This window comes from Passer montanus, unplaced genomic scaffold, assembly GCF_014805655.1.
Source record: "Passer montanus isolate IOZ18808 unplaced genomic scaffold, ASM1480565v1 scaffold38, whole genome shotgun sequence".
In the NCBI taxonomy this organism is placed as follows: Eukaryota; Metazoa; Chordata; class Aves; order Passeriformes; family Passeridae; genus Passer; species Passer montanus.
This window is the reverse complement of record NW_024368596.1, coordinates 3006221-3033073: the sequence shown is the minus strand read 5'-3', so window position 1 is coordinate 3033073 and position 26853 is coordinate 3006221. Positions and strand designations below refer to the sequence as shown.

General features: G+C 40.0%; 1 protein-coding gene across 5 annotated transcripts in view; it reads right to left on the bottom strand.

Annotated features, from left to right (window-relative positions):
* Positions 1 to 26853, bottom strand: part of AFF2 (AF4/FMR2 family member 2) — a 359269-nt gene that overhangs the window by 11186 nt on the left and 321230 nt on the right. For 3 of the 5 annotated variants that reach the window (XM_039717485.1, XM_039717481.1, XM_039717483.1), the window contains exons 12-21: positions 25307 to 25431; positions 19272 to 19506; positions 17250 to 17389; positions 16640 to 16703; positions 13170 to 13306; positions 9920 to 9991; positions 9467 to 9560; positions 6726 to 6773; positions 6133 to 6182; positions 1634 to 1848 (exon numbers count right to left, since the gene is read on the bottom strand). In XM_039717485.1, the coding sequence (XP_039573419.1) occupies positions 1634 to 1848; positions 6133 to 6182; positions 6726 to 6773; positions 9467 to 9560; positions 9920 to 9991; positions 13170 to 13306; positions 16640 to 16703; positions 17250 to 17389; positions 19272 to 19506; positions 25307 to 25431 (1180 nt within the window). The remainder of the gene's footprint in view (positions 1 to 1633; positions 1849 to 6132; positions 6183 to 6725; positions 6774 to 9466; positions 9561 to 9919; positions 9992 to 13169; positions 13307 to 16639; positions 16704 to 17249; positions 17390 to 19271; positions 19507 to 25306; positions 25432 to 26853) is intronic. The other 2 variants (XM_039717482.1, XM_039717484.1) reach the window with 2 other exon arrangements.

Genomic DNA, 26853 nt, shown 5'->3' with positions numbered 1-26853 from the left:
TAAAGGCAGACATGCTATAGCATGTAGGAAACTCTGATCTCTCTCCAATGGTTTACAATACTTAAATGAAATTTGAAGTAACATGAACTTTGCATTCCCTGTAACGTGTCTGCAGGTTGTGAAACAAGATATGAAAGAACAGGTCACAACCTTAAATGTCTTTCTCATGTGAGAAACCCTTATTCATGCATCCAGTCCCAGTAAAGTCAAAGGGACCGCTCATCTGAATAAAGAGTATTCCTATATGGCTTTGCAGAATTGGGTTTATTTGATCATAAATCAAAATGAGAACAAAGAAGAGAGCAGGGAGGAAAATGCAGAAAGAGAATCAGCAGGTTTTTTCTCATCCAGCTCTAGGACTGATAACAGCAGTGGCTGGGTACATTTTCTGTCTCCTGGCTGAATGCCTGAGCTATTTTGATTTAATACCAAGTAGAACATTTAACAACTCCACAACACACAGGGCTAATTACAAGATTATCACCATCTCTTCCTCCTATCAGGGCATCCTTCTGCATTCCCACTGTAGCATTCTGCATTACATTTGACAGGGAATCGCTTTCACATTTTGTGAAAATGGATGCAGCTGTGGAAAAAATCCAAAATGACTGCACTGCTACTAAATTAATCAATGTGAACAAAGACAAGAAGCAGTGGGGAGGACTGGACAGAACTTCTATTATTGTTCCTCATCCAGGGATGGATCATTATGACCCACCATTCAGACATAAAACTCTATAAATCTCAAGCTCAGTTTCTCTAAATCAGTGGAAATTTGCCACTGACATTAATGGGAGTAAGATCAAACTGCATACAGCAAGCACATTTGTCAGGACAAGTCTGCCATCTGAAATCTCACTATAATTTAAGAGAATGAGCCAACTCACGATGAGACTATTTCCTAGTTAGGCTCTGTACCTCTAGTGTCAAAGGAAGCTTTCTCAGTGATTTGTGTAAGCCCAAAGCTGGAATCTAAAATAATTATACTGTCATGGGGAAGTTCACAGCTGGACAACAACAGGCCAAATTTGTCCCTTAGTTATATCTCAGTCACTCCACTATACTTGATACAATCCAGTCACAAACTGCTTGCCAAAACTCCTTTGAAATGACTGTGGTAAAGACTTACATTTTGTTGTTAGGAATAAACAAAAAGATCTGCAGCCCAATCATAGGAGAGTCAAGGTCATGGCTTTCAGTGGACATCTCCTAATCGGACTCCCCACATAAACATAACATCTAATGTTTGCTTATTATCCTAGCTAGCATTTTAATAGTCTTAAACCCGTTGACAGAGCAATCTGAAAATAACCTCGGTGCTCTACGAGAGGCTGAAACTGTGAACGAATTTGCAGACTTAAAAGCTCTCATCACTTGGGGCTTGTGTTCACTAAATTATTTGCCAGCTGCTCTGATAACCCCATGTTCAGCGTGTGTTACACATCCCCCTCTGTGCCTGACAAGAGAAGACAGGCATTGGCTACAGCGACCAGCAAGCAGATTTGGTCTGTTTGCTCAAGCTGTCACAGTTGTGCTCTTAGATGCGGTGGTTCTGGGTCCAAACCCAGAGAGCGCTGGGAAAGCTAAAGCTGGGGAGCCAAAGGGGACACAGAGAAAGCAGAGAGGGCGGCACCTTTGTTCTCCTTGGTCAGCTTGTCAGCCATGTCCCAGTGCTCGTAGCTGCGCAGGACGTTGTTGGTGATGTTGACGTGGCTGGCAGCCATGTGGTGGATGCGCTGCGGGATGGTGATGGTCCCCGCCGAGGACGAGCCCGCCGTGCCCGAGCTGCTCCCAGCAGAGCTGACAGGGGACGGGCTCAGGGACATGGGCGAGGGGGTTTCTGTGCTCCTGCAAAAGGCAGAGAGAGAGAGTGAGTCCCCCTCACGCCCCTCACTTCACTGCCATCCTAAATGCACTTGAAAAGTTAACTCTGCACCCCAGTAAAGGGGGAGCATGCAGGGGTACCTCCTGACTTTATGAGAAAGGACAGCTTATCAACTGGGAATGACTGAAAATAAAAAGGGATTTAATTCTCCCTTTAAATGAACCTGTTATTAAAAAAAAAAATCTATCATAAAAATAGAGCAATCTTTCAGAGAAAGAAGCATCTCATAGCTGTAATGATTTTTTTACCTGCTGCCAGAAGCTGCAATGGCAGTTAGAAAACACTCAATGTGCAATATTGGCTTATTATCAAAGTATTTTCTGGAAACCACAATGACAGTTTGCTCCAAAAACAGTCACCACAATAAGTAAAGAGCAAGTCTTAAAAGCACCCTGTAGAGCAGTATTAGGACCTGAGGGTACTGCAGGATTATGAATATCTCCATAGGATTCTTTAAGGCTATGGAGATTTGTTCTAATTGCCTACCGTTCATCCACACAGTTCTGCACAGCACAGTGTTTTAAGTTACCTACTTAGTGAGGCACTAATGTTCTAATATAGATTTTCCTTTAATTCTAACACCATCAATTAGGAATCACCTGCTGGCTGCAGGCAGTGCAGCGGTCAGCACAGCACGCTCTTGTTTAGAGCTGTGTAGTGCTGAATGCTCACAGAACAGCTATTCTCTTTGAAAATTTATAGGATCATGGATTTGTTCAGGTTGGAAAATACCTTTAAGATCATCGACTCAAACAGTTAATCCAGAACTATGAAGTCCACCAGTAGCCCATGTCCCCACATGCCATGTCGACATAAAGACACTTTTAAATACCTCCAGGGAAGGCAACTCAACCAAGTCCCTGGGCAGCCTATTCTAGTGTTTGACAACCCTTTTGGGGAAGAAATTATTCCTAATCTCCAATGTAAACCTCCCCTGGTACAACTTGAGGCTATTGTCTCATCACTTGTTACTTGGGAGAAGTAGAAAGAGCCACCCTCCTGCCCAACTTGGTGTCATCCACAAACTGACTGAGGGTGCCCCTGGATCCCCTTCAAGATCAAGGGGGCTCCAGATCATCAATAAAGACATGAGACAGTACCAAGCCCTGGGGAACATCACTGGTGACCAGCCCCAGCTGGATGTAATTTCATTCATCCATTTGGAAGCACTTGCCTAAACAAAAGCATTCTATTTGCTGTGGAATACACTTGAGATGCAGGGCCAAGACACTCCTGGCACTCCCTGCATGAAGCAAAGAGACCAAAACTCTCCAGACAGGGATTTTGCAACCCTCCCTGGACATGCAGCTGTAGATGCCTCGTGCTGTGCAACAGCATCAAGCTCAGGCACTGAGCCTGATCCAAAGCCCAGGACAGAAGGGCTTGGCCTCTTGGCTTTAAAGGCCACTGTCAATGGCCCTGCCTGGGCACAGACCTGCTGACACCTGGAGGTGCTGCAGGACAGACTGACACGGCGGCACAGCCCTGGGCTGAAAGGCATCGATGGCAACAGCTTTTGCTGCAGATTTTCCAGCAGTGCCCTGCTATAACCTGTGCTCAACAACAGGCTCCTGTGATACATTCTTTTTCCAGAGCTGGAGATCACATTGATTTGGCAGCTTGTAGCTTTTTACCCAGCTTATGGGTTAGAGTTTAAGCATGTCCTAATGCACAAACGCTTTATTTGTAAGTCTCAAAACATCCTGGTTACCTGACTTGCCACAGTGTCTTTATTGCACAGAAAAGCTGAACTATACTAGATTAGGTCTGGGAGCAGTTAAAAATGATAAGTATCTGAGGAGACCAAGAGTATTTTGTTAGAGCCACTTACAACCAGCTGACGCACTTCTGCCAAATAAAGCACATTGTTCATTGGATTTACCCTGTTGTGCACAGCCATTATTACTGTGGTGAGTCTACTAAATCTCTGTATTTTGTGCTTTCTGTCGCTAGAGGTGGGAAACATTTCTGTAATGAAACCAGAGAAAATTTGTTTCATTGCCAGGATGGAACCCGGGCCAACTTTGTAGAGGTTCACAACCCTTTCAAACAAGTAGGCAGAAATTCCAGTAAGCCAAGCTGTGATTTTTGATGGATCTGAGATCCTGACTAGACTACACTCCATGGCAATGGATAAGCTTTGCTTTGTTAAAATAATACTTGAGATTACCCCACTGTCCCCCCATCCTGCACCAGGCTGCTGCTCCATCTCCAGTGATGCCATATGCTGGAAGGTGTTTGGTCTTTTTTGCTGTGGTGTGTGAATTCTCTTCCCATCTGACACAAACTCACAGGGGATTAAGAGAAAACTGTAGAGCAAGTAGCCCTGGGGAAAGCAGAGCAGAAGCTGCCAATGGCAGCACCAGGCCCGTGACAAACCTTGGAGGAATTAGGAGTCACCTGAGACAGATGGCAGCTCTGAGCCTGCTGGAGAGCTGTTTTCTTCTGAGACTCCACACAGAGGGGACACACGACCTGCATGTGGACCGTGCTCTCTGTGTGTTGGGTCACAGGTGTCACAATAATGCTGTTATAACATGGCCCTGTCACTCAGTTACTCTCACATGTCAAGTGCTTCCTGCTCTGAATAGAAGACAGAGATGTGCACTTTCAGAGCTTTCCTTCCTTATCTCCAAAGTTAGTGGGAACAGACTGATCAGCTGGGTGTTATGTTAGAAGTGATGCTGACCTGAAGGCTGGGTTTCTGCTGCCTACTTTGTGACCAGACAAGAATTTTCTCTTCCAGTCAAAACCCACTTATTCTCAATCCTGGACACGTAATAGCTCTTTTAAATAGCGAGGGAGATGTCATCACCTGCAGAGCACACACTTCATAGAGGTCTATTATAGGACAGGAATAAAAGGATAACTTCTGCTCCATGAAATGTTTATGCACAAGCCTCTTCTTAAGGAACAAAAGAGATGTTATGCTCCAGTGGTCTATTTGATCATTAAAACTTTATGTTAACATTTATGTATTTTTATTACAATACAAGGTTTCACTGACACTTCAATTCCTGCAAAAACTGGCACATAATGAATAATTTAATTTAGTAGTTGCTTTTCCAGTGTTAAAATATCTTTTCAATTTTTATTTAAAGTGATTTCTTATTTTATCACTTTAGTTTGTGTTAGAATCTATACTTCAATAGCTCTATACATACATATTCAAAATAACTTTAAGTATTTGGGGTGTGTATATATATACATATCTATATCTCAAAATATTTTGAATTATTTGAGGCAATATTTCACTTTAAGCAAAATGTTAGAATTTTTTGTTTTGCACTGATGGCGAACAAAGTCTGTTTGAAAACTTCAGTTCTTTGCGTGCTAAAGTTCAACCCCTCCTTCTTTGTTTTCCTGGTGTGTCTAATAGTAATTTCTTCTTCTGAACAACAGAAAGAGATCATTAACTATAATAATTTTCACCTAGAGTTTAGCCTACTGAAATAAAGATGGAAAAAAATGGTGAAGTCCTTCACCTTTGTTTTACTTGTGTCTGGATGTCTGACCAGGACAAAGAAGCAGGAGAGATGTGTGTCAGCTGGCAACAGCCATTGCAAGATGAAGTCAGGGATGCAGGAGTAATGCACCTCCTCTGATCATAACTGCATTACCCTGACTTCATATCTGAGGTGAGGGTGTTTTAACGTTAATATGAAGCTGATAATTGGCCGACTAAGTGCCTTCACATTTTCACCACTATTATACCTTCAGTTTTATTAAACAGCACTTACCATATATCAGTGAAATATTCATTGGTCTTTCATTGCTGAACGAATCATTGAAAAATCATTGCAATGAAGGTTAACTTTACTTTGGCTTCCTAAAGTGTCATGGTACTTGCCAGCTAATTAACTGATATTTTTATGGCCTTCATTTGGCTTGAGAAGTAAACTGTCAAAGAATTCAGCACAGACCCACCATGTCTGATTTCAGTCTTAAGGAGGCTTTTCAGGGATGAAGGTGTGATTCAGCTCTTCCTTCCTACCCACACTGGATGGCTCACAGGGGGATCTGACTTAGTCCAGTGAGAGCCCCTTGCCCCCACAAGCCCAAGGCAGCTGTATAATCAGTTCTGTAGCCCAGAACAGTTTATATATTATACATGTTTCAAATATACCCGCAGCTTCCAAAACACTGACCCCATGACCTGTCCTTTGCCTTTGGAAGCATAAAAACACTTCCCCCTCCTCTTGGAACCACCTGTTCCCAGACAGAAGTACTCAGGAGAAAATACTCACTTTCCATTGCCGCCCCAAGGTGAGGGGGCCTGTGAGGCTTTTGAAGAGTTCTGTAAGTACAAAACCAAAATGTAAATACAGGTGATGCAAGTACATGAATACTGATGACACAAGGCAATGTAAATACAGGTGATGCAAGTACATGACACAAGGTTCAACATTCCCCCTTTTCATTGCAAGAGCTACAGTGCATGGAGCAGAAAAGCTCTGCACATTGGTCCCATAATTAAGTGGCTGGTGGATGATTGGTAGGTTCCAACCAGTAGCTTGAAAATAATTTGATAAAAGAGAAAATAAATTCCAGTAAAAGCAGATGTAGGTCACAGAGAAGTGGTTTAATTACCACTGAAACTTATTCTACAAAATAAGTTCTTCAGAGTGAAAATGACTGCTTATCTTTAGAGGGACCTTCAATATTTTAATAAGAAACAAAAATAATTTGGCTTGATGCTTTATTGAAATTGATCCCTCCCAAGTTGCTTAGGGAAAGTGGCTTGGGATTCAGACAGTAGTATAAATAAAATATTTAGTAAGGATCTGCTTGAATGCTTTTATTTTTATATATTTTAGTTGCACAAATTGACTTTCCTTACCTGCTTACTCATTCTGCCTTTCACGTCTGTGTAGCACCTTGTAAAACCCTGTACAAAAAGATTGCCGAGCAACAATAAAGCCCAGGTCTTTCCAGCCTTGCTCAGACTGACTGGTATCTGAGTTCCCATACAAAGTGGCAGTGTCAGGGCTGAGGCTATCTGTGTGTGCCCTCTGAAAACAATCATTCAGCTCCCTTGCTGAGAAGTCAGCACACGGAGTGAAAATTCAATCAAGTTTTACAAGTTCTCTGCAAAGTATTACCCACATTATTACAACCCTCATCTGGTTACTGTAATTGCTGTTTTGCATGGGAGGCACAGAGATTCAGTGGAGCACAGACAGTACCCTTGATTCTGAACCACAGCTCACAGCCCAGCATCTCTGACCAAAGCAGAGAACTTTGTCCAAACCACAGCAGCCACTGCTTGTCACAGAGATGTGAGCATGACTCGGGGTGTTTCACAGCACAGAGCATATGGAGCTGATGGGGAAACAGGGAGGTCCTAAACTGCCCTGGAAAGTCTTCAGAAATTGAGAAGAAGCTTTTATTGTTAATTTCTCCTGTCCGGGGATTGCTCCCGACAGTACCTGGAGACAAATAACAGCTCTGTCAAGACTAAGACTAGATCTCAACTGGAAGCATTTATTTCATAATGAGAATATTTAGAAAAAATATTTCAATGACTACGGATAACACATTTTAAAAACCATGAAAATCTTCCTCAAACTTCCAGAGGAAATACATCACGGGATGTCACTTTTTCTGATCAAAAAAGGTCTGATTTCAATTTTAAAAAAATTATGACTTTAGTGGTATTTTACTTCAAGTTGCCTCTAAATTTCAAAATTGCTTTCATGATTAAATGTCTATTTTCTGTTTTGAAATATTAAAAGTATCATTTTGAAGCTTTTAATTGGAAATTAATCAGAACCAGTTCTGTTCACAAATGGTTTCAATTTGGACAAAGTGCCATTTGTGAGGAAAAACATAAAGAACAATTTAGCTGAAAAAATCCTCCCCAGCTCTGCTGTAAACAGTGGGCTGCTTTTCACAGTTAAAATTGTGTAAAAGTTTGAATAACAACTCTATTCAAACAGTTAATCTGTTTCATTTGTATTACAGATTCTTGCTAGTGAGCACAGAGAACATGGTGCAGCAATACAAAACTAACACATAGTTAATAGCTCCCATTCTTTTCTTTTCTCCTCCTGTGCCTTTATTACAGAAAGAACCTGAACGTATAATCTGTATACACTCAAACACTGCTTCTAGCAAGTGAGCTACAGTGCCCATAGCACACACACTGTAACATTAACTCAAACACTTAGCTTCAACTGCATGCCTATGCCCAGCATTCCTGATTCCTCTATTTTATTGCATTTTTATTTTTTTCTCTTAATTTACAGTAAAAGACATTATGCTGGGAGTAGTAAATATGTCCTTTATTTTACCTACTTGCACAGCTAGAGAAAATAAAGTGGCTTTAAGGTAAGAGAATCTCCCCTGCTCCCGCCTTTTTTATTTTTTAAGAAATCATTACTTTGTGCAGAAAAGGTTTATTTGTCTAATAAGCCTTTTTTTAAGATACAATCTACATTAATCCTGGATAAAATCTGAAGGGGATGGAATACATTTCAGGAAAATGCTGAGGTTACAAATGTGTGTAGCGCAAATTTAATTTGTTGTGCAAATCCCTGACTGAAAACTCCATGGGCACAACAGAGGCACTCCTAATGGTACAAGGGAGTCTCCATTTAAGCCCAAGATTAGAACTAACATTACTGAAGTTGCACAGAGGCACACATAGGGGACACATGGGTAGTCAGGACTATGGCTGCTGCCATCTCAGGACTGGAGTTTCACAGCAGAAGGACCATTTTATCACCATTTACATGAAAACATGAAAACTGCAGTGTTAGAGGTTTTTACTGGTTTGCAGTACCAATATGTCAAAGCCTTGAACAAATTCACAGAGGCTGAAAACACCAACAAAAAAAGACTGATGGGCTGACAAGCCAGTATAATTACATAATTATAGAATAATATGGAGTAATAAAGTAAAAGAATTAATGTATGCTTCAAACAGCATTAACCAGTGAAATATAAATACTAAAACCTCACAGGTGAAGAAAGATTCTATTTCTCTCTTAATTTAGGAACAGTGAGGATTTGTCATTCTTACTGGGTAAACAGCATTTGACAAGGCAAAACAAAACATCCCCAAGTCATGACCACTAGATCTCCACTCAATTTAAGGTAAAGGCAAACCTTCAAGATGTAGATAAAGGTAATTTGAAGTTCCACAGGAACAAAAGCAGAAATCTCTGAAACTGCAATAAGCTTCAGGAAATCTCACTGAATCTAAAATTTAAACTTAACTAACTGCAGCCCCAATAATTGCTTTATTATGGTTCATTAGGGGTCAGTTCATAATCATTTGCACATTGAAACCTTGAAAGAATCAGAAACTTGCATAAACATTACATGGTGTTGAGAATAATGTTATTTTTGTAGAATTACTGAGTATGGTCCCTTGAATCAAGTGACTAATCCAAAAATCCCCCAAATCACTTCTGTCCCTATTCCCTGGCAGCCATCCTGCCTGCATTTCCCAGGGGAGAGGTTAAATGTGGGACTTTTAAATCATGCAGTCACGACTTTTAAGTCATACTTTTGAGAGCTCTCAGTGTTGGTATGAATTTCATTTCATATCAATAAATTAAACAGAATAAAGATTACCTTAAAATATTCCATCAGAGATCTGGAGTACTTCATAGCATGGTCCTTCTTTAGTTTAAACATTCTCAAGTAGAGAAGTGATAAGCATCGGTAGCTGTGGTAATTAGGAAAGGATTATGTTAATTCCATTGCTTAATGAAACCTATAAACTGTAAAAAAAAAAAAAAAAGCTGACCTATATTTTGCAGTTTCTGTTCTAAGGTTACATTTTGAAACATAAGCAAATGGAAAAAAAAAAAAAGTGGTCAAAAGCATTAAAATCCCATCTTGATAAGAGTATAAATTAGAAGAATAAATGTTTAGTCAGCTGCTGAAGAAATCCATTAGTTATCCTTTAATAGTTTAATGGAAAACAAGAATAATGATCTTCTGTAAGCTGCTTAAGTAATTCAGTACTTTTAAAGTCCTCCTTAAGATTTTAGCTGCTTCTCTCATTGTCGCAAAGGGACTTACCATAAAACTGCTAATTTCTTGTCCCCTTCTGTGGCAGAAGAGCCTGTGAAATTCTTGAGTCTCATTGCATACCTTGTCAAAAAGGTGAGAGATAAGAAATTGAGAGTTAAGATGTTTCCAAAAATAATCAGATATTCTCCTCCAACTGCAACAGTTATTGGTCACAGTGTTCTGCAATGAAGAGATGAGAATGTGAAACTCAACAGAAAGCATCACTTAAGATCTGGAGGCCTCAAGTAAATCACCAACCAATTTTTTTGGGCCAACAAGGTGAATTATTCATTGGGCGTATTAATGATATATTTTATATATATATATTTGGCATATTAATGATAGTATATTCAGCCAGCTAGGCTGAGTCCTGCAAACATTTGGGATGAGTGTTGAACTGAAGCATAAGATCATGGCCCTATATGTACTGAAGTGTAAAGTAATATATAATATGGTTTTACATATAATATTTTGGGCTTGAATAATATCTTCAAGATCCTTCTCATAAATATATTTTATACAGAAAATGGTTTTACATACAGGAAAGGTCACGTTCACAGCTTTTTTCATTCTTGGGTTCATTAATTTATGAATCTTGTGTACTTGGTCTTCCCTCTCTATTTAATTGCTGCTGTCCAGCATTTGGATGATCAAGGATTGAGTATTTCTATTTCCTCTGTCTTTTTTTTCCTTTAACTGAGCACACTCCATTCTATGCATTAGTCTCTTGAAAATCAATTCATCACATAAAATCATTGTTCTGAGCTGTAATGCAATTTCACAGGTACTTGTGTTAGAATAAGTAATAGGGTTCAGCGTTGCATAAGAAAGTTTTAAGGTATCCAGGCAGTCTTGATGAGTTCCCATTTACAAGGAGGTAATGGAGTGCAGAGCTGTGCTGCTCTCCCCTGCCTTGCTCCCAGCACCCATCGCAGCCCCAGGCTGCAGCTGCAGCACCCCAGCTGCAGGGCTTCCTCCACGTCCTGTCCCACCTGCTCTTGGGTATTGTGGTTCTAGTCAGACTGGATCAATGTGATCAAACACAAAGATCTCTGTCTCTTTGGAATTTCAGCACTGCCATTAAATTAAAACACATTTGACAGTCAGATCTCTGATAGTCCCAATCTCTTTGATGCTCCACTTGCTTTCACAAATAGGCGTCTGATGCAGATAGTCAGGGCAGACACAGCTAAATGCAAAAGGGGAAAATTGTGCTTCTGATGAAGGGAGGAGTAAAAGTGAGAAAAATCTCCCTCTGTTTGTTGTCTCACAGTAAAAACCTATGTTAATACTAGCAGCTACACTGAGAAAGCATTGTGTGCACAGCCACATACTTTGTACATCCACTGTAGCCCACAAGAGTTGTGTCTTAGTCCATGGAGTTTTACTGAGCCTGTATCAGCCTGCTGCTCACCTGGGCATTCACCTTTTGTCCATGTCTGACCACTGACAGCAATTAAATGGACAAATCAGTCTCACTGGCTGCTACAAGTTGGTGAATTAAATTCTACTTTTGGTGGTAGGTGGTGAATTAATCTCACCTGATAAGCTATTTATATACTCGAGATCTACTATAACATATTCTCCAGATTCTTCCACAGCCAGAAGCAGTTCAGGTGCTGCTTCCATGTCAAGGTCTACCTGTCCCACAGCCTGCAGCAGGACTGTGCCAGGAACAGCAAGGCTGTTGATGCTGAGAGTGCCAGTCACCCCAGGATAAGCCATGCCCTCACCTGATTCCCTGCAGGTCTTGCCCTTTTGTGAGCCACTCCTGGAACAGCCATTCCCTGATTTAAGTGGTTCACATGTTGTGGGTGAACAAAGCTTTTTGTTCCATGCACTATGAACAGACAGACTGCTGGATTGAGGAGCAATGATTACAACTGGGCTGTGTGGTTTTCTTAAAAACAAAAAATAAATGCAGGTTCCTATGAAGGAGTGTTCCCTTCTTTAAATAATATTTCTTTAAATACAATTTACTCTGCCATGCAGCTGCAGCTGTGTAGTTCAGGACACGCTGTCAGACTGCAGGATGATTTGGGCACAGCAGAGCAGAGGCAGGTGGCTCCTTTTCTAAGTCCTCTGCTCTCCAGGGTTTAACATGGATCAAGTGTTGAGTGAACCTAATTTTTTTCTTGAGTGATTTCTTTAGATTTTCTTCTTCCCTTTATGAAGTGTAGAATGTAAAAAACATGTTTTTAAATATTTAACAGGCATATTATTTACCTGAGAGTAAGAGCTTAAGATTTGATACATTTTATTATGCAAATACCTACTTATTCAAAATGTAAAACATGCATTATCTTGGCAGTCCCTAATAGCTAATCTGGCATGTTAAAAAAACCACCATTGACATATTAGAAACCAAATATTTAGGGCTTGATTTGCCTCTTTTTCTTTCACTTCTGCAAACTGCCAGTAATTACACTGACATTAACAAGGATTTTCCCAGCATACACTGGGGAAAGCAAAGGTACATCACCGCGAAGAGGAAAAATCCTGTTGTTCTACTTACAGGTAAATTTAATCTTGCTTGATTTCACTTTGATAATTTGCTCAAGTAAAGCAAACTTAGTTACTCAGGAGACTATTATTTCTATGGACCCAACACTATAAAAGAGCTATAAGGAGCAGTAGCAGATTTTAGAATAATAATTCAGACATTTTATTAGTATGTAAAGACTCTCTTATCCCTAGCCTACGAGCCTACAAAACTGTATTAAAATTAATTCAGCTGGTGTGCATTCCTGTAACATTAAAAATATACTGTTTTCAAGACAATATATGCAGATGCTACCTCTTTGGCTATGATCTTATATCCCAAGTTTCAGCTTTTCTCTTTTTTAACAGCCAAGTTATAAACCTCTAAAACCAGGGTTTGTAATAGAAATCCTGATAGACTCCCTTTAATGTTTTGAATTATAAAACTACACCTTTTAAAAGACAAGTGTCATTGCCAAACAGTGAAATTACTATACTTTACTTCCACCCACTACATTTCAATTTTAATTTTATGAATATTGCAAATTATAACACTCACATTATAACCTCTAAAGGGGATAATTTATAAAAGCAGTGTCCATCAATTATAAATTTTCCATGACATTAATAAAATGGCAAGAACTAATTATGATGACTTCTGAGATGAAGATGCCTTGGACAAATCATTAATACGTTGAAATGGTATTTTTTAAAACATAGCAGGTTCTAATTATGACTGAAATGAGATGATGAAAATGATCACAGAAAGGACATTAACCTGATGAGTTCCACAGTCTCTGAGTACATGGTGTATGGAGATTTAGCTTCTAATGGATCTCGCTCCATAGCGTTCCCGCACTCGATGAAGGAGAGGGCAGCATCAGCATAATTCACTGCTTTACCGAACTTCTCCAGCTGAAATGGGAATGACACTGTCAAGAAAATCCTTCAGCTTTGATTTCTAGGTAGGCAGATTATTCTACAAAGCAACACTAGCTTTAGGATGAAAGCAAATTGACACTGGTAGTTAGGAATGAATTCACACAGTAATTAAGGCAGGAACTATGTTTTTACCAAATCTTTTCAGGGTAGTATCAGGCTGAATGCTCCACAGAGGAAAGTCAGTGTATGTCCACTGACATCAGGGATTTACACAGGCAAGAAAGGGCACTAAGCATGTTTGTGCACATCCATACTGCTCCTTGACAGATGAACTAAGTTTGAATGTCACTATGCAAGGGTTAAGTAACAACTCCATGCAATTTGGCTGATGTCATATTCTGTGTTAACTGTTGGTCAAAAAAAAAAATCACATCACTTATATGATGAGTAAAAGAGCAAGAAAAAAAAGGGAGACAATATAGCAATGCTTAATATTTCATTTTACTAGGATTTTATTGCAAAAGGTTTTAGCCCTCATAATGGTTGTGATTAAACTGACTTAGACATACTGATTTCTTTTTTTATGTGTAATGAATATTATATATGACATTTTTATAGTATGCACTTTATAACAGTATTTAACATTTTCAGTTTTTGATAGCTGAATGTAAGAATTCTACTAATGTGGCATTTGATATAGCAGATCCAATATACTTTAAATAATTTAAAAATGTCTTTCTATGTCTCTATCAAAATATTTTTGATGCATCTGCATGTGTTTCCATTCACAAAACAGAAGCCTGTTCTAACAACATACTAAGCATAATTTATTTATTGGTCCAAGACAACAGTATACTTGTCTTTGTGGCTCCTTCTAAGCCACAACTAGTTCTCTCTGCCCACCTTTAATTTCAAGTACTGCTCTTGTGCATTGATTATGTACAGAGCCTTTGTATAATTGATAGGTATTAACTGGATGATCAGAAAAAGGGAAATGTTTCTGACTGCTCTCTCTCTACTCCAGTGGCTGCTTCTCACCATAGCCTTCAAATTCCTTCTTCCACTTTGAAAGAATTTCCTTTCCTTTTTGGAAGACAAAAAGTCTTCCAAAGATGACTTTTTGTGGTATGGAAAGAATAATCTGGCTGCAAGCAGATTTAGTAGAAACCCAGAATTAGAGCCAGGAACGGGATCTGATTCTCTGAAGAAGGTGGAATTATTCCAGCTTGTCACATCTCAGACAGGCACACAGTGAGGTCTCCAAGATCTCTTCCATATGGTACAGCCATTGCCACTGCAGCAGCCCACCCAAATTATCTGATCCCTCCCTGCAGCCCCAGACAAGGAGAGGTTTCCATGGGGTCGCTCCCTTAAGACATGAAACGTCCTGCCCTTCACCAGAAATCTATTTTCTCTACAAGCTCAGGAACACTGCTGCCACAAATCTCATTAACATTTGCTGACACATTTTGAGGTCACATGCATTATCTTTCCAGCCACTGCAACACATCTTTCAATGCTGCCTGTGCTCCCTCATGTCAGCACCAAGTAACCAGCAGCAATTGTTTCCATAGGACAAGTAACGCTACGGGATTGCACACCAAATGTGTTACATGGAGATTGTTTGCGTGCAGCTGCATTGGGTGGGGAAAAAAAAAAAGAAAAAAAAGAAAGAAGACTTGAGATCTAAATAGCAGAAGGAAAAGCAGATACTTTGTTCATGGATATTTATGCCTGCCAACAAGTTGATCACAGTGGACGGCTCACATCGGGGCGCTCAAACTGTGTGTGGCAGGCAGGACCTGCCTGCAGGCAGCAGTGGGATGGGCTGTGCCTGCTCCTCTTAGTCCTCTTAGTGCTGCTTGGGAAACACCCTGATCCTGCAGGCACAGGCACAGGCACAGAGAAGGGCCAACACCTTGTGAGTGTGTCTGGCTGCAGAGGGAGGGGAACTGATGGAGCGTGCAGAGATCATCGGGGCCTGAGCTGTAAATATTTGCTAGCATGGAGCAGGTAGCCCTGTGCCAGCACCATGTGTGTTTTGTTTAAAGGTCACCCAGCTGTGGGAGGTGTTGTGAGCCTGCAGATGCCAGGCTGTGGCTGGATGTGCCCTGCTGAGCTGGCTGGAAGCCATCAGGCCACCCCCCACAAATGGGCACGCTGGGAGGGATGACTGTCACCTTGCTGACAGCCATAGCAGGTGCCAAAACCCTGAACCCACCTCACACAGAGAACACTTGGAAACACTGTGCCCCAAGCCAAAAGGGAGCCTGGAGAGCTGAAGCAGACAGCTTGAAATGTCATCCCTCCTTCAGCTCACTGACAGCAGAGGGAGAGACTTTGTCTGGCTAGTTTCCTTTTTAAAAACATAGCATGCATTTAGTTATTTTTTTTTTAAAATTATTATTTCTAAGTGCAAAATCTCTAATGGGTAATGATAGAATATACATGCAAAACCCCCAGCTGAGAGGTGAATAATCACCCAGCTCTTCGAGGGGCAAAGTGGATGGCCACACTCCATTTTAGACATCTTAGTTAAATTAAGTAGAGGAGTCAAGTTACATTAAGTCTTCCTGAATGAGCCACTGTTCTGCACCCTATGTAGCACACAGGAGGCAAAGTCCCTTCCTACAAAGCAAATGTTTACTAAGGACACCTCAGAACTGGCAATAGCTCGTATAGAACAAACCAGGGTAGAATACAATCTGTCAGATTATGTAGTTTTATCAAAATCCAAACACTTGGCAAAATTAGGCCAATCTTACTGGAATTTCCTCTGGGGTAAAGCAAGCAAAAAAGCTTTCCCAATATTGAACTACCTCATTACCAGATTTTTTGGGAATAAGTGTGTTGAGACTTTCTTTATCAGGCTAAAACCGTCCAATAAAAATGAATGTAGTACATAAAAATGAATTGTTTCAGATTTTAAACAATCAGACTGGAAATATCAAACAGTTTTACCACATGATAATGGGGTGTGAGGTGATTTGCCTGTCTTTCTGCTATGGAATATTTCATCACTTCTGTTTTAGGCTCAAAATGAATAGAAAAACAAATTTCAAGTACACATCAACTTTCATAAAACCATCTTACATACTTCATAAACAGCAAGATTGTTGTTCCCCCTTGGAAGAAACACCAGCTATTGTAAGTAGCTTTCTTTTGGGAACAAGTACTTAAATTTAGGAATGGAATTCAGGGTTTAACTTGTGCACAGTGTGTTTATGGAGCACAAACTGAAGCACAGTTTAGTCAGTAGCAGAGTTCCTCTTGGTTCAAGAGGCTTTAGATCTTATGCAATAATGTTCATTTTTTATCACTCAGTTCCACAGTGGAAAGAGACAAAAAAACCCTGTGATAACCTACCAGTGCATCTGCTTTATGCTTCAGCTTCTTAGCCTCTTGCATGTAATAATCTGCATTGTGCAGCCTAGAGAGACAAAATCAATTAATTCAAGTTTTTGCTTTCATATAGTTAGACAAATGTTGTTTGAAAAAACTGCTGACTGCTTTAAAGAAGAATTTTGACATATATGCCCACTTATCTCTTTAAATCTTAACCTGATAGCAATCTGAAGCTGCTGTATGCAGAGATATGATGGGTGACCAGAATGTAAAATAAGTAGCTGTAGAAACTGGCTGCCCAAAGGACCTATTAATGTGTGCTGAACAGAGGAAAAGGAAAAATATTTTAAACTAATTAAGTATAAGAAGTTTCCATTAGAGGAGCTAAAATAAAAAAATGAAGAAGAATTACTGTGAACCAACATTCATGATCTGAAAACATTTATCAACAGAATCTTCATTAATCAGTGACAACAGTTCATTTGCCAAGATTAAAACTGTGTGTGCCTTTGTGCAGCACTATCCACATAGGTGCCCAATGCCAGCACTGTAACCAAAGATATTCCCTTTCAGTGGGACCTCTGCTTTCACAAAAATCCCAATCACAGAGCACAAAGTCAATAAAACTTACACATCATCAAATGTTATTTTGGGTCTTCTGGGCTCAGAATTCCCATTGGAAAGCGTTGGCATTGCAGACCAGATGTCTGGCTCTAGATGGCTGGTGTCAAGAAGAGTGTTGGCTGTGGGTGTACTGTGAGATTCTTCCTCCTAGGAAACACAAGGCTGTTATCCATAGTTCAAAAAAACACCTTCCAACAATGTAAGTGCTCACATCCACCCTCCCTGCCAAAAACCCTTCCCAACAAACCAAAGGCAGCAAGCAGCCCACCCACCTTCATGTCACCTCACCAAACCACCCTTCCCTTCTTTGTAACATGAGCCTAACAGATTAATTAGGGAGTACTAATTAGTCCACTTCTGGGCTCTCACCTGAACTCAGTAATTTACACTTTGAGGTGTAAGGTTTAGGTGGATACCATGGTGCTACTGACTAGAGACCCTGGTTAAAGCAAGGGTGGGGACATCTAATGGGCTCAACTTCTTCAAGGTGATTCACACTAATGGAACATTTTTTTCTATATTCCTAGGAGCTAACTGTTAATGTGGCTGAAGAGTCTGCTTGGATTTCAGCAGGGAACAATTTCCTCTCTTGCTACAGAAGGAAGAATGGAAAGCAGAAGTCAGTTGTGACTTTGCAATGATTAAAACCAGAAGCATAACAGAAGATTTTAAATCAGACAATTGCAACTTGTAAGCTTGGTCCCCAACCAGATAAACTAAATTACAGATGAACCAATGAACTAGGGAAAGAAGTCTAACATATTTTAGGGGAAAAATATTTCTTGTATCAAGATAATAGATTAACAAAGGATAAATCTGACTAGAGATGCTGGGATGAGAGGAAGAGGCCCTGCTGTTTACACAGCACTGTTTATTTGCTGACATATGCAGTTCATTTTGGCACTGATTTCAGCTGAAGGCGTGTGTATTACTGGCGCAGCTTGAAGTGACACAATGATATCAGAAAGCAACAGGGATGAATGAATAAGGTGAAGTGATTTGTCACCTACAATTCAATGCAACTTGTGAGTTTTACTATTACAGTGCAGGGTAACAACCTCTCTCAAAGTGGTGAACTGTGAAAAATGGGGCTATGCATGGCCTTTTCTGTGGCAGAATTTTCTTCTTGTCTTTTAATTTTGACAGTGACACTAAGATACAGTTTGATAATATAAAGTAAGGATGGGTTTGAAACTCTAGAGGAAGGACTATTTTCTAAAATGGGCCAAAACCCTGGAGTTTCCCAGTTTAACCTAAAAAGAGGATGACAAACTAATGTGAAATTTTACATTGTTTTAGTGAATTTGATATGCAGTTTTGGCTCTTTTCCATGTATTTTCAGAAAAAAACCCCCTACCTGAATCTGGTGAAAAGCAAGGAACAAAGAACTGTCTCTGTGAGAAACACTGATGGGGAGATGGCCCTAACAGTCTGATATTCTTCTGGGGGGAAAAAACCCTATTTACAAATTGTCTAAAAGCATACAAATAATTAATTAATGAAGATTAAGCATAAATAAACCTTACTGTTGTGAGCCTGAAACCTGAGAGATGTCATTAAAATGCTGAGTATACTACGGACAGGAATTTTTTGTTAATATTGTTATTGTCTGTTTAGTTTAGGCCGTAATATTCAGTACGACTACAGTGCTTAATTCTGGCTGAGAATTTGGGGCTGTTATTCAGGTGATATTCTGGAAGTTCTATTTTCAAAATGTGAGTGTTGCAGCTACAGATTTAAGGGACTAATGGCAGCTAGTTGATGGCTGCAAAGGCTCTTCTCTGAGGCTCAGGGTCCAGGTGCTTCAGGGAATGACAGACAACACCAAGCAGATGCCTAATGCTGACCTAAATATGGAGCTTGCAAAAGCTGTTTATGCCTGGCTCTGCAAAGATCCACTCCCCCTGAGTGGGGCTACATAAGCATTTAGAAATACAAACTGTGTGGGGGAAAAAAAATCCAACAGAATAAAGCTGAACTGATTTCATTTTATCTTGTTCACTGCCACCAACTGAGGCTGGTTACTTACACAGATTCCTTTGGGGTTAGAAGAAGATTTATTTTCATTCTTTCTGTGTTTAGAAACAGAGGAGGAAGAGCTGCTGGTCTGTGAGGTGTTAGTGACAGTGGGCTCCTGGCTGAAGGAGCTGTTGTCACTGCTGTGCCGCCGGTGCACAGGGTCGTCCAAGAGTGGGGACAAGGGAGGAGGGAACAGCTTCTCTTCTCTTTTCTTCGTCACCTTCTTCACTGAGCTAGTGCTGCTCCTGGGACACACAGAAAAAACAGTTGCACTTCAAGAATATTGGTAAATTCTCCACAGCACAAAGCTGTACATTTTATTTACTGAGAAGCCAGCTCTGCCCTCCAATCTGTCCTGCAGTCCCGTGCCCTCCGTGGCCAGGCACAAGGGGACAGCAGTGAAAACAGAAGAGCTGCCTCTGCCTTTTCAATGACTGCAGAAACCTTCTGCTTTGGAGGACAACTTGCAGTGCATTAGTACAAATTGCACCCAATTTAAATGCTAATTTGAGTCAGTCTTCATTTGAGAGGTCATAGAGGTTCTGACTCAGCAAAGTGCTGGAAAGTTTTATGCACAGGGTTAGTTTCTTTGACATCAAGTATGACTATTTATGTGTTTAACATTAAGCATCTTTTTAAGAGGTGGATTAGGGCTCACATAAGCAACGTTTGCAAAAAAACCCAAACAGCACATGGCAGCATATGAACCAAAAATAGAATTTATAACAACTACAAAATGATAACCATAACAATAACAAGATAATAATTATTTAACCTCTAGAATAAAGCCAACATTCAACACTATATTAAAATGATACACTGTAGCTGGCAAAAGCCCTTGAGCAAATATTGGTTGATGAATTGAACGTGATTCAGAAAATGAATGTGGTTTTGACATGAAAGCTCAAGTAACATGATAATCTATTGTCTGTTTTATGTACAGAAATTGTTAGCTGGCTAGCAATGGCAGCTGTGATACACAGTAAAACCAGGAAAAAAAATCAACCTGGTAGACCTTTCTCCACTCAAATTCATCAAAAAAGAAAAAACCAAACCCAAGACTTCACTGACTGCTTAGCATGTTAATCTATTCATAGATTTTTATTTTAGGTATTGTCCCTGCTCAGTCAATGAAGATAACCTGAATTTTAATCTTTTGTTAGACATCTAATATTGCACTACATGATCATTTACTTTTCATGATTATTGACTAAAATTTCAATAACAAATTAAGTCAACAAGAATTTATGTTTTGTTCCCACTTTCAGCCAGTGTCAGGAATTATTGATCTCCTTTGCCTCAAAGTAACCAGGGAAAGAGGAGAAGGCGACCCAGGTTTCCCTACTTCTCATTTAGGAGCTCTCTCTCATTTCAGTCTGGCCTCTTCTGCAGTTTCACAGACAGTATCAATATCTACACCTCGGTCACTGCCCTACTTGGGACCTTTGGTGATACAGAAATATTTTAGCCTTGTCTGTGAAACCACAGAATGAAATCAAACAAACTCCTCATGTTTTATAGCTCCTCTACCCAAAACTACTTTAATTCAACTGAAGCAGAGTTAAAAATATCTTATTTGAAACCCTCTGATATTAAAGGTCTTCAGACTAAAGAAATAAAACAAGCTCAAATTCATATTGCCTTATGGATGGATGCTGTCCTTCTTGGAAAACACATGTGTCTGAAGAAGATCAAAGGCAAACAACCATGTTGGACTAGACCGGCAGTTCTTGGAGGAGACTGATTTTATGCACATGTGGTCCTGCAATATGTTCTCCAGAAAGTTCTCACTCAAAGCTCCATCTGTTTGCTTTCTGACCCCCAAAGGGCATTTTGGAACTCAGACAAGTTACCATAGTTATAGCTCACAACACTCAGAACTTTTTCCAGAGGAAAATTTTCCAAAGGACTGAGCACTGCCCTGACAAAGCACACACGTGTTCTTGGATTGTACAGCAGCAAAGAGGACACAGTTAAGCCACAGAAGCACCCAGGGGCAGAACCCAAACCCTCTGCCTCCCAAGCACATGCCCTACCAGGGAACCCTGAAAATGCACTCACGGGGAAACACAGAGCAAAGTGGTTTTCTGTGCCACTGTGCACGTAGGAGTTTACAGCTCTTCACTGTTTAAAACTTCACCAGTTCACTTCATCTTTGGGCTGAGATATAAGATGGGGCAAAGCACGGAACAGGTGCAGCTGCTCAACTCTGGCACATAAATTACTCTGTGGCTTGGAAGAATTAACCACAAAACAAAAGGCTCTAGAGGATATTTTTTCTACATAATTTATGTTTAACTCCGCCCCCCCCATAAATACAGTTTTAATTGTCTGTTGGGTTTTTTCTTTTCTTTCCCTTGCCCACTTAATTCTATAAGTTTTTGCAGGAATTAGGCTGATAATTTATTTAGCAATGTTACCTCCCTCAGATTTACACTAAAGCATTTATGCTAACAATAACCTCCATGAAATAGGTTGTTACCAGCAGTTAACCAGATTGTCACTTTGCTTTGGGCTGTTAATGGCCTAAGAAACTGGTCTTTGATTGCAGGAATCGCTAATTTTGAATGAATTTATTGCAATAATTACTGAGACTCAATGGTTTAATTTGCTGACATGATTGTTAGTTAAAATTATTTAAAATCTAGGGAGAAACACAAAGTGCACTGAAAAACTACAAGCAGAACTGATGGTCTTTTGGCTGCAGGGTTTTAATCTTTTGTGTCTAAAAAAGGCCAATTATCAAAGAAGGAGAAGGTTCCCCATCTGCTTTTTTTTTCTTTTTTTTTTTTTTTCCCAGCCTAGTTTCGTTTAGGGCAGCAAGCAAGCAAGCAAACAAACAGGCAACAGAGGTCACTGCATGAAGAAGGGAGAATTTCCAGCTACTCTCATGTTTCAAGCTGCTTTTCTTTGCCCTTTCTTTATCCACCCCTTGTGCTATGCAGTGGTGTCTCTGGCCTGTAGTGAGTCAAAGCCACTGTCTATACCAGGAACTTGGCTTTCCTTTGCCTCTCCTGCCCTGGCCCACAATGAAATGCTGCCATTGATGGTGTATCTGACTTTCTGCAGGGGTTTCCAGGGAAAGGTCACTCCCACATTAGCCTGGACCATATGGCAGCACCTGAAAGGAGCTGAGGCCATTGTCATAGATGTGAAGGCTGCCTGTGCCATGAAGGAACCCCAATGAATGCTGCTGTGACTACCCAAGAGATGAATTAACATGTATTGCCAAGGAGAGGTGCATTTTCAACTAAAGGTCAAACAAAAGAGAACGGGAAATTTTGAAAAACAAAAATGCAGAAATGCTTGCCTCAGACAGATTTCTAGCATGTCTGCTAAATGGTGGGCATGTTTCACTGGTATGAGTCCAGTTTGACTCACAGTTTGCATCAGCAAATAATTCCCTGTGCTGCTACAAAAAGCCAAATACTGGTGAGTAGTTGGTGAGTCCAGTCTCTGTCTGGACTGGGTCTACCAATCAAATATTCATATATCAATGGGATTTAGCAGCACATACAATTAATGCTTAAATTAAAATTTCTCTGTCAAGGAACTAAATATAAATAATTAATCCTCTGCTGCAAAGCAGGCAGCTGATCTGACAAAAATTCAGCTTCACAGAAGTGCTTCAATGTGTTCCTATAAACACACTGAAACACCTATTCCTTCATTTGCTGTTAGTATCTGAAATAAGGAAAATATAGTGGCAATAGTTTGAACAGTATATTTTAAGTGTCAGGTCAGATTTTGGAAAAGGCATCAGCCCCTGAATACGTGAGGGAAGAAACAGAGAGGTAATTATGGCTTATGCAATGACTACATAATACAAACCTGCTCTCTGGTTGTGCAAATGCCTTTTAAGTTCACAAGTGGCCATTTGAAATTTCTAAACTCAAATCATACATGTAGTCACAGAAACTTGTGGAAATTAGGCATATAATTGCCCTTATTAGACACGTGACCCTTTAAAGATTAATTGTGCATCTTTGCTTGCTTTATTGAGCCCATATATTTAGGGGAAGATTACAGAGAAATGTATCCAAGTGCCTAAACCACAGCAAGGCAGGCAATGGGAGCTGTGGAAGCACAGGTGTGACCTGTCTTTCACTGATTGCTCCAGACTCCTGAATGCCTCCAAATTTTGGCCCAGATTGTGGTCTCTCTGTCAAAACACTCTCGTAGCTTTAAAAAAGCCTAATAAAAATCTCATGTCTGCCCTGGGGGACCTGGCTTATTGGCACAGGGATCAAATTCTAATAGGAGAGACCTAAGTTTCCTACTAAGTGACAACATCCACCATGGGATTTAACACCTCCTTAAGAGATGAAGATCATCATCACACCTGTAGCTGACTCACCCTCATTTCGTAAAGTCCTTACATAGAGAGTTCTAAAAGAAAACTTAGAACTTTTGGGAATAAAAGACCAAATGGCAAAGCCTATCTTGCAACCTTTTACCCCTGAAGTGTTATTTTCCCCCATGGCCTTGAACACTGAACTTTCTTCTGCCTCCCCTTAAAAATTTACTCAATCTTCTGGAGAACAGAATCACTCCTGACTGCTTAAAAATGAACGTTTAAATTTCTAGGAAATTGTCTTCACACAGTTCATCCAGCTTCCTGATCTTTTGGGAAATACATTGATCTATATTCAGTTGCATGTCTCTGGGAGTTGAAAACCTGAATCAAAAAAGTATTGCATTTTCTTCAAGCCAACTCAGAAAACACTAGTAACAACAAATGCAGTGTGATCCGGGTCTCACTGAGGTGGAAAAATAGTTAGAAAATTTTGTTTCAAAACTTCAGGCAGATGAGAGAAAAAGCTAGTATATGGAAATAACTATTGATGGACACAATTATGTATTAACAGAGAATACCCAAGGGTTGAAAGCTGTGAGGAATTAAATTAACGACCTGGAAAACAAGCTCAAATTAAGAAACATCAGGTTGGGTGTGGATCCTTAGGGCCTGATGGTGACAAGAATAGAAAGATTTTTTTAATGGATTGTGGAGGTGTTGGGGATGGATAATCCTTGATTCCCTCTGCAATATATCCCTGCTCATTGTATATCTAGCAACAACAATCAGGCAACACCCATCATGATGTTTATCAAATGTTCAACATGTTACAGATCCCACTGTAACTTTCAACTCATCTTCCTTTTCCAGGCTCCAACTGATTATCTCAGTGGCTGAATGAGGGGCTAATTCACAGACTGAAATTACTTTATATTGACACCAGAATAAATAGAATGATGCTCAACTTTCTTTAAGGATTTCAAAATTAGTGCGCTATTTCCTAACTTGTTTTTGAACTTTATCAAAATGTAGCTATATTATCCTCAAATTGTTTTTAGAAGCACGCTATGGTTTTGATTCTTTGCTTATCCTACCGCAAAGCAAAAAGAAGCACCTCATCTCAAAATCATAAAAGCATTAAATAACAAAAGAGAATTGGACTCTTTGGCTATTTATAGAATGTTAACCTTGTGACTCTATAATCAGAATCATTATTTATGTGGCATCTGTTTGTTCAAGCATTATAGCCATCTCTGAAAGACACTCTGAAAGGCACAAACTATTGGATGGTGTGTCTGCTGAGATACAAAGCATGTCTGAGACACCTGGGATGGTGGCCCCTGGCATTGCAGTAAACAAAGAGCCAATTTCACTATTTTGTTCAGTAAAACTAGGAACTGTCTCTCATGAAAATGATTTTAAAAAATTAATTCCAGGCAATGAAATAAATCCCACTTTTAGCAGGATTCTCTGTCCACAGAGGTTAAAGGAAACAGAAGCAGGAAAGAACATTGAAGGGAGATTGAAGAGTACACCAGGATTGTGGCAGCATTCTGAAGTCCTGCAGGCCGTCAGATGGAGGAATGAATCTCATCCAAAGCCATGTGGATTCTCTTCCTCACGGATGAATACCAAGGCTGTGCCACTTATGCTGATGGGCTGTAAAGCCCATCTGACTCCACAGCAAAGATATTTACAGAACAGTACTGTGAAATCCCTCAGGAATGTGACGTCAAAAATCCACTTACTCTTTAGTGCTGGTTATTCTGTGGTTCGGTATTGGAGAGATGCAGGGTGGGAGCAGACAGGAAGCAGGAGGTTCCTCCAGGCGCTGCTTCTTGCTTTCCACAAAGGTGTCCAGGCTTTCTGTCTGCTTTAACAAAAAACGGCACAACATAAAAGATCCAGCATTTATGCACAGCTTCACTGGCCATCCAGAGGACCTATGGAATCTCAGTGTATTTCCTTTACAGCAGCAGCAGTTAAACTACTGGTCTAAGAGAAGTGAAAGTCACCTGAAATCAGGGCTAAACGTGCTCCAAACACAGGACATGAAGTTATATAACAAGTGACATAGCAGATAATTAGGAAGCAAAATGTCTCGTGTGCTAAAGTTATCTTCTGTAGTGCACTGGAATTTAATTAATGATTTAGATGCAATGATTTGATAGCACCAAACCTTATTCAAGTAAATAGCTTTTACTCATTGACCTAATAGAAGTTGATGGGAAAACTTCTCTGAGTAAGTATTCCTCACAGGACTAGGAGTAGAGGACTGAGCTGGGGTAGTCATTAACAGCAATAGCTCATTTGAAATTTGCTTTGGAAGACTCCCTGATGCATGACTTTTGTGCCTGAACTAGGATGATACAAGCAAAGCTGATTATTGCTCTGTCACTGGAACCTTCATATCAGTCTTCAAGACCACTAGTAGGTGGCTAAAATAAATCTTTTAATAGCATGATTTAAAAACACAAATTGGTCTCTCCCTACCCTACTTTAACTCTTGGTATCTTTAACTCAGGTCATCCTAATTGGCTTGTTTCCCCTTGGGTAGCAGTGAACAATCACATTACAACATTAGAGGGGCTGATTCAGAGTCCAGCTGATGTTAGCACAGACCCAGAGCAAGATTCTCCATTTTGTTATTTTCTGATTCAATGTTTCAGTCAAGGAAATGATGAGGTTGCACCTTTCATATAACCCCCCCTTATTTTTTTTCTTCCCTGGGAGCCCTCACTTCAGTTACCAACACCACACTTGTGTTTTAGTTAAGATTCCTTCTCCATGATACAGACACTCCACTAAGCTACCCAGAAAGAATTATTTTTAGTACAATTAATATGCACCATGGTGTACTTAGACATACATAAGTATGGACATTCATACATCCCTCTCCTCTTTTTTTCTCCTTCTTTCTGCATCTCTGTAGTGTGCAGCTAGAATATAAATTGAATAAAAACCTGCTGAGTTTACTCATGTGATTACTTTCACTTAATTCAGCAGGGAAGGAGCCAGTGCAGTGACTCATTTAGGCAGGGGTGTAGACCCTGTGTCTGCCTGGCATTGTCTGTCTTTGTCTTGCATTAATTCCCTCTTACCACTGGACTCCTCAAACTCAGGATTTCAAGAAGTCCACCAAAACAGACAGCTGAAGTCATATTTACAATGATTTATAAAATTTGGGGTATAAAAAAATATACTCTGATGACTTTTCACAGGCAGACCAGAGTACAAGCATTTCAGCTGGAAAAACTGACTACAAAAATTCATTTAGGATATAAAACCCCAGTTT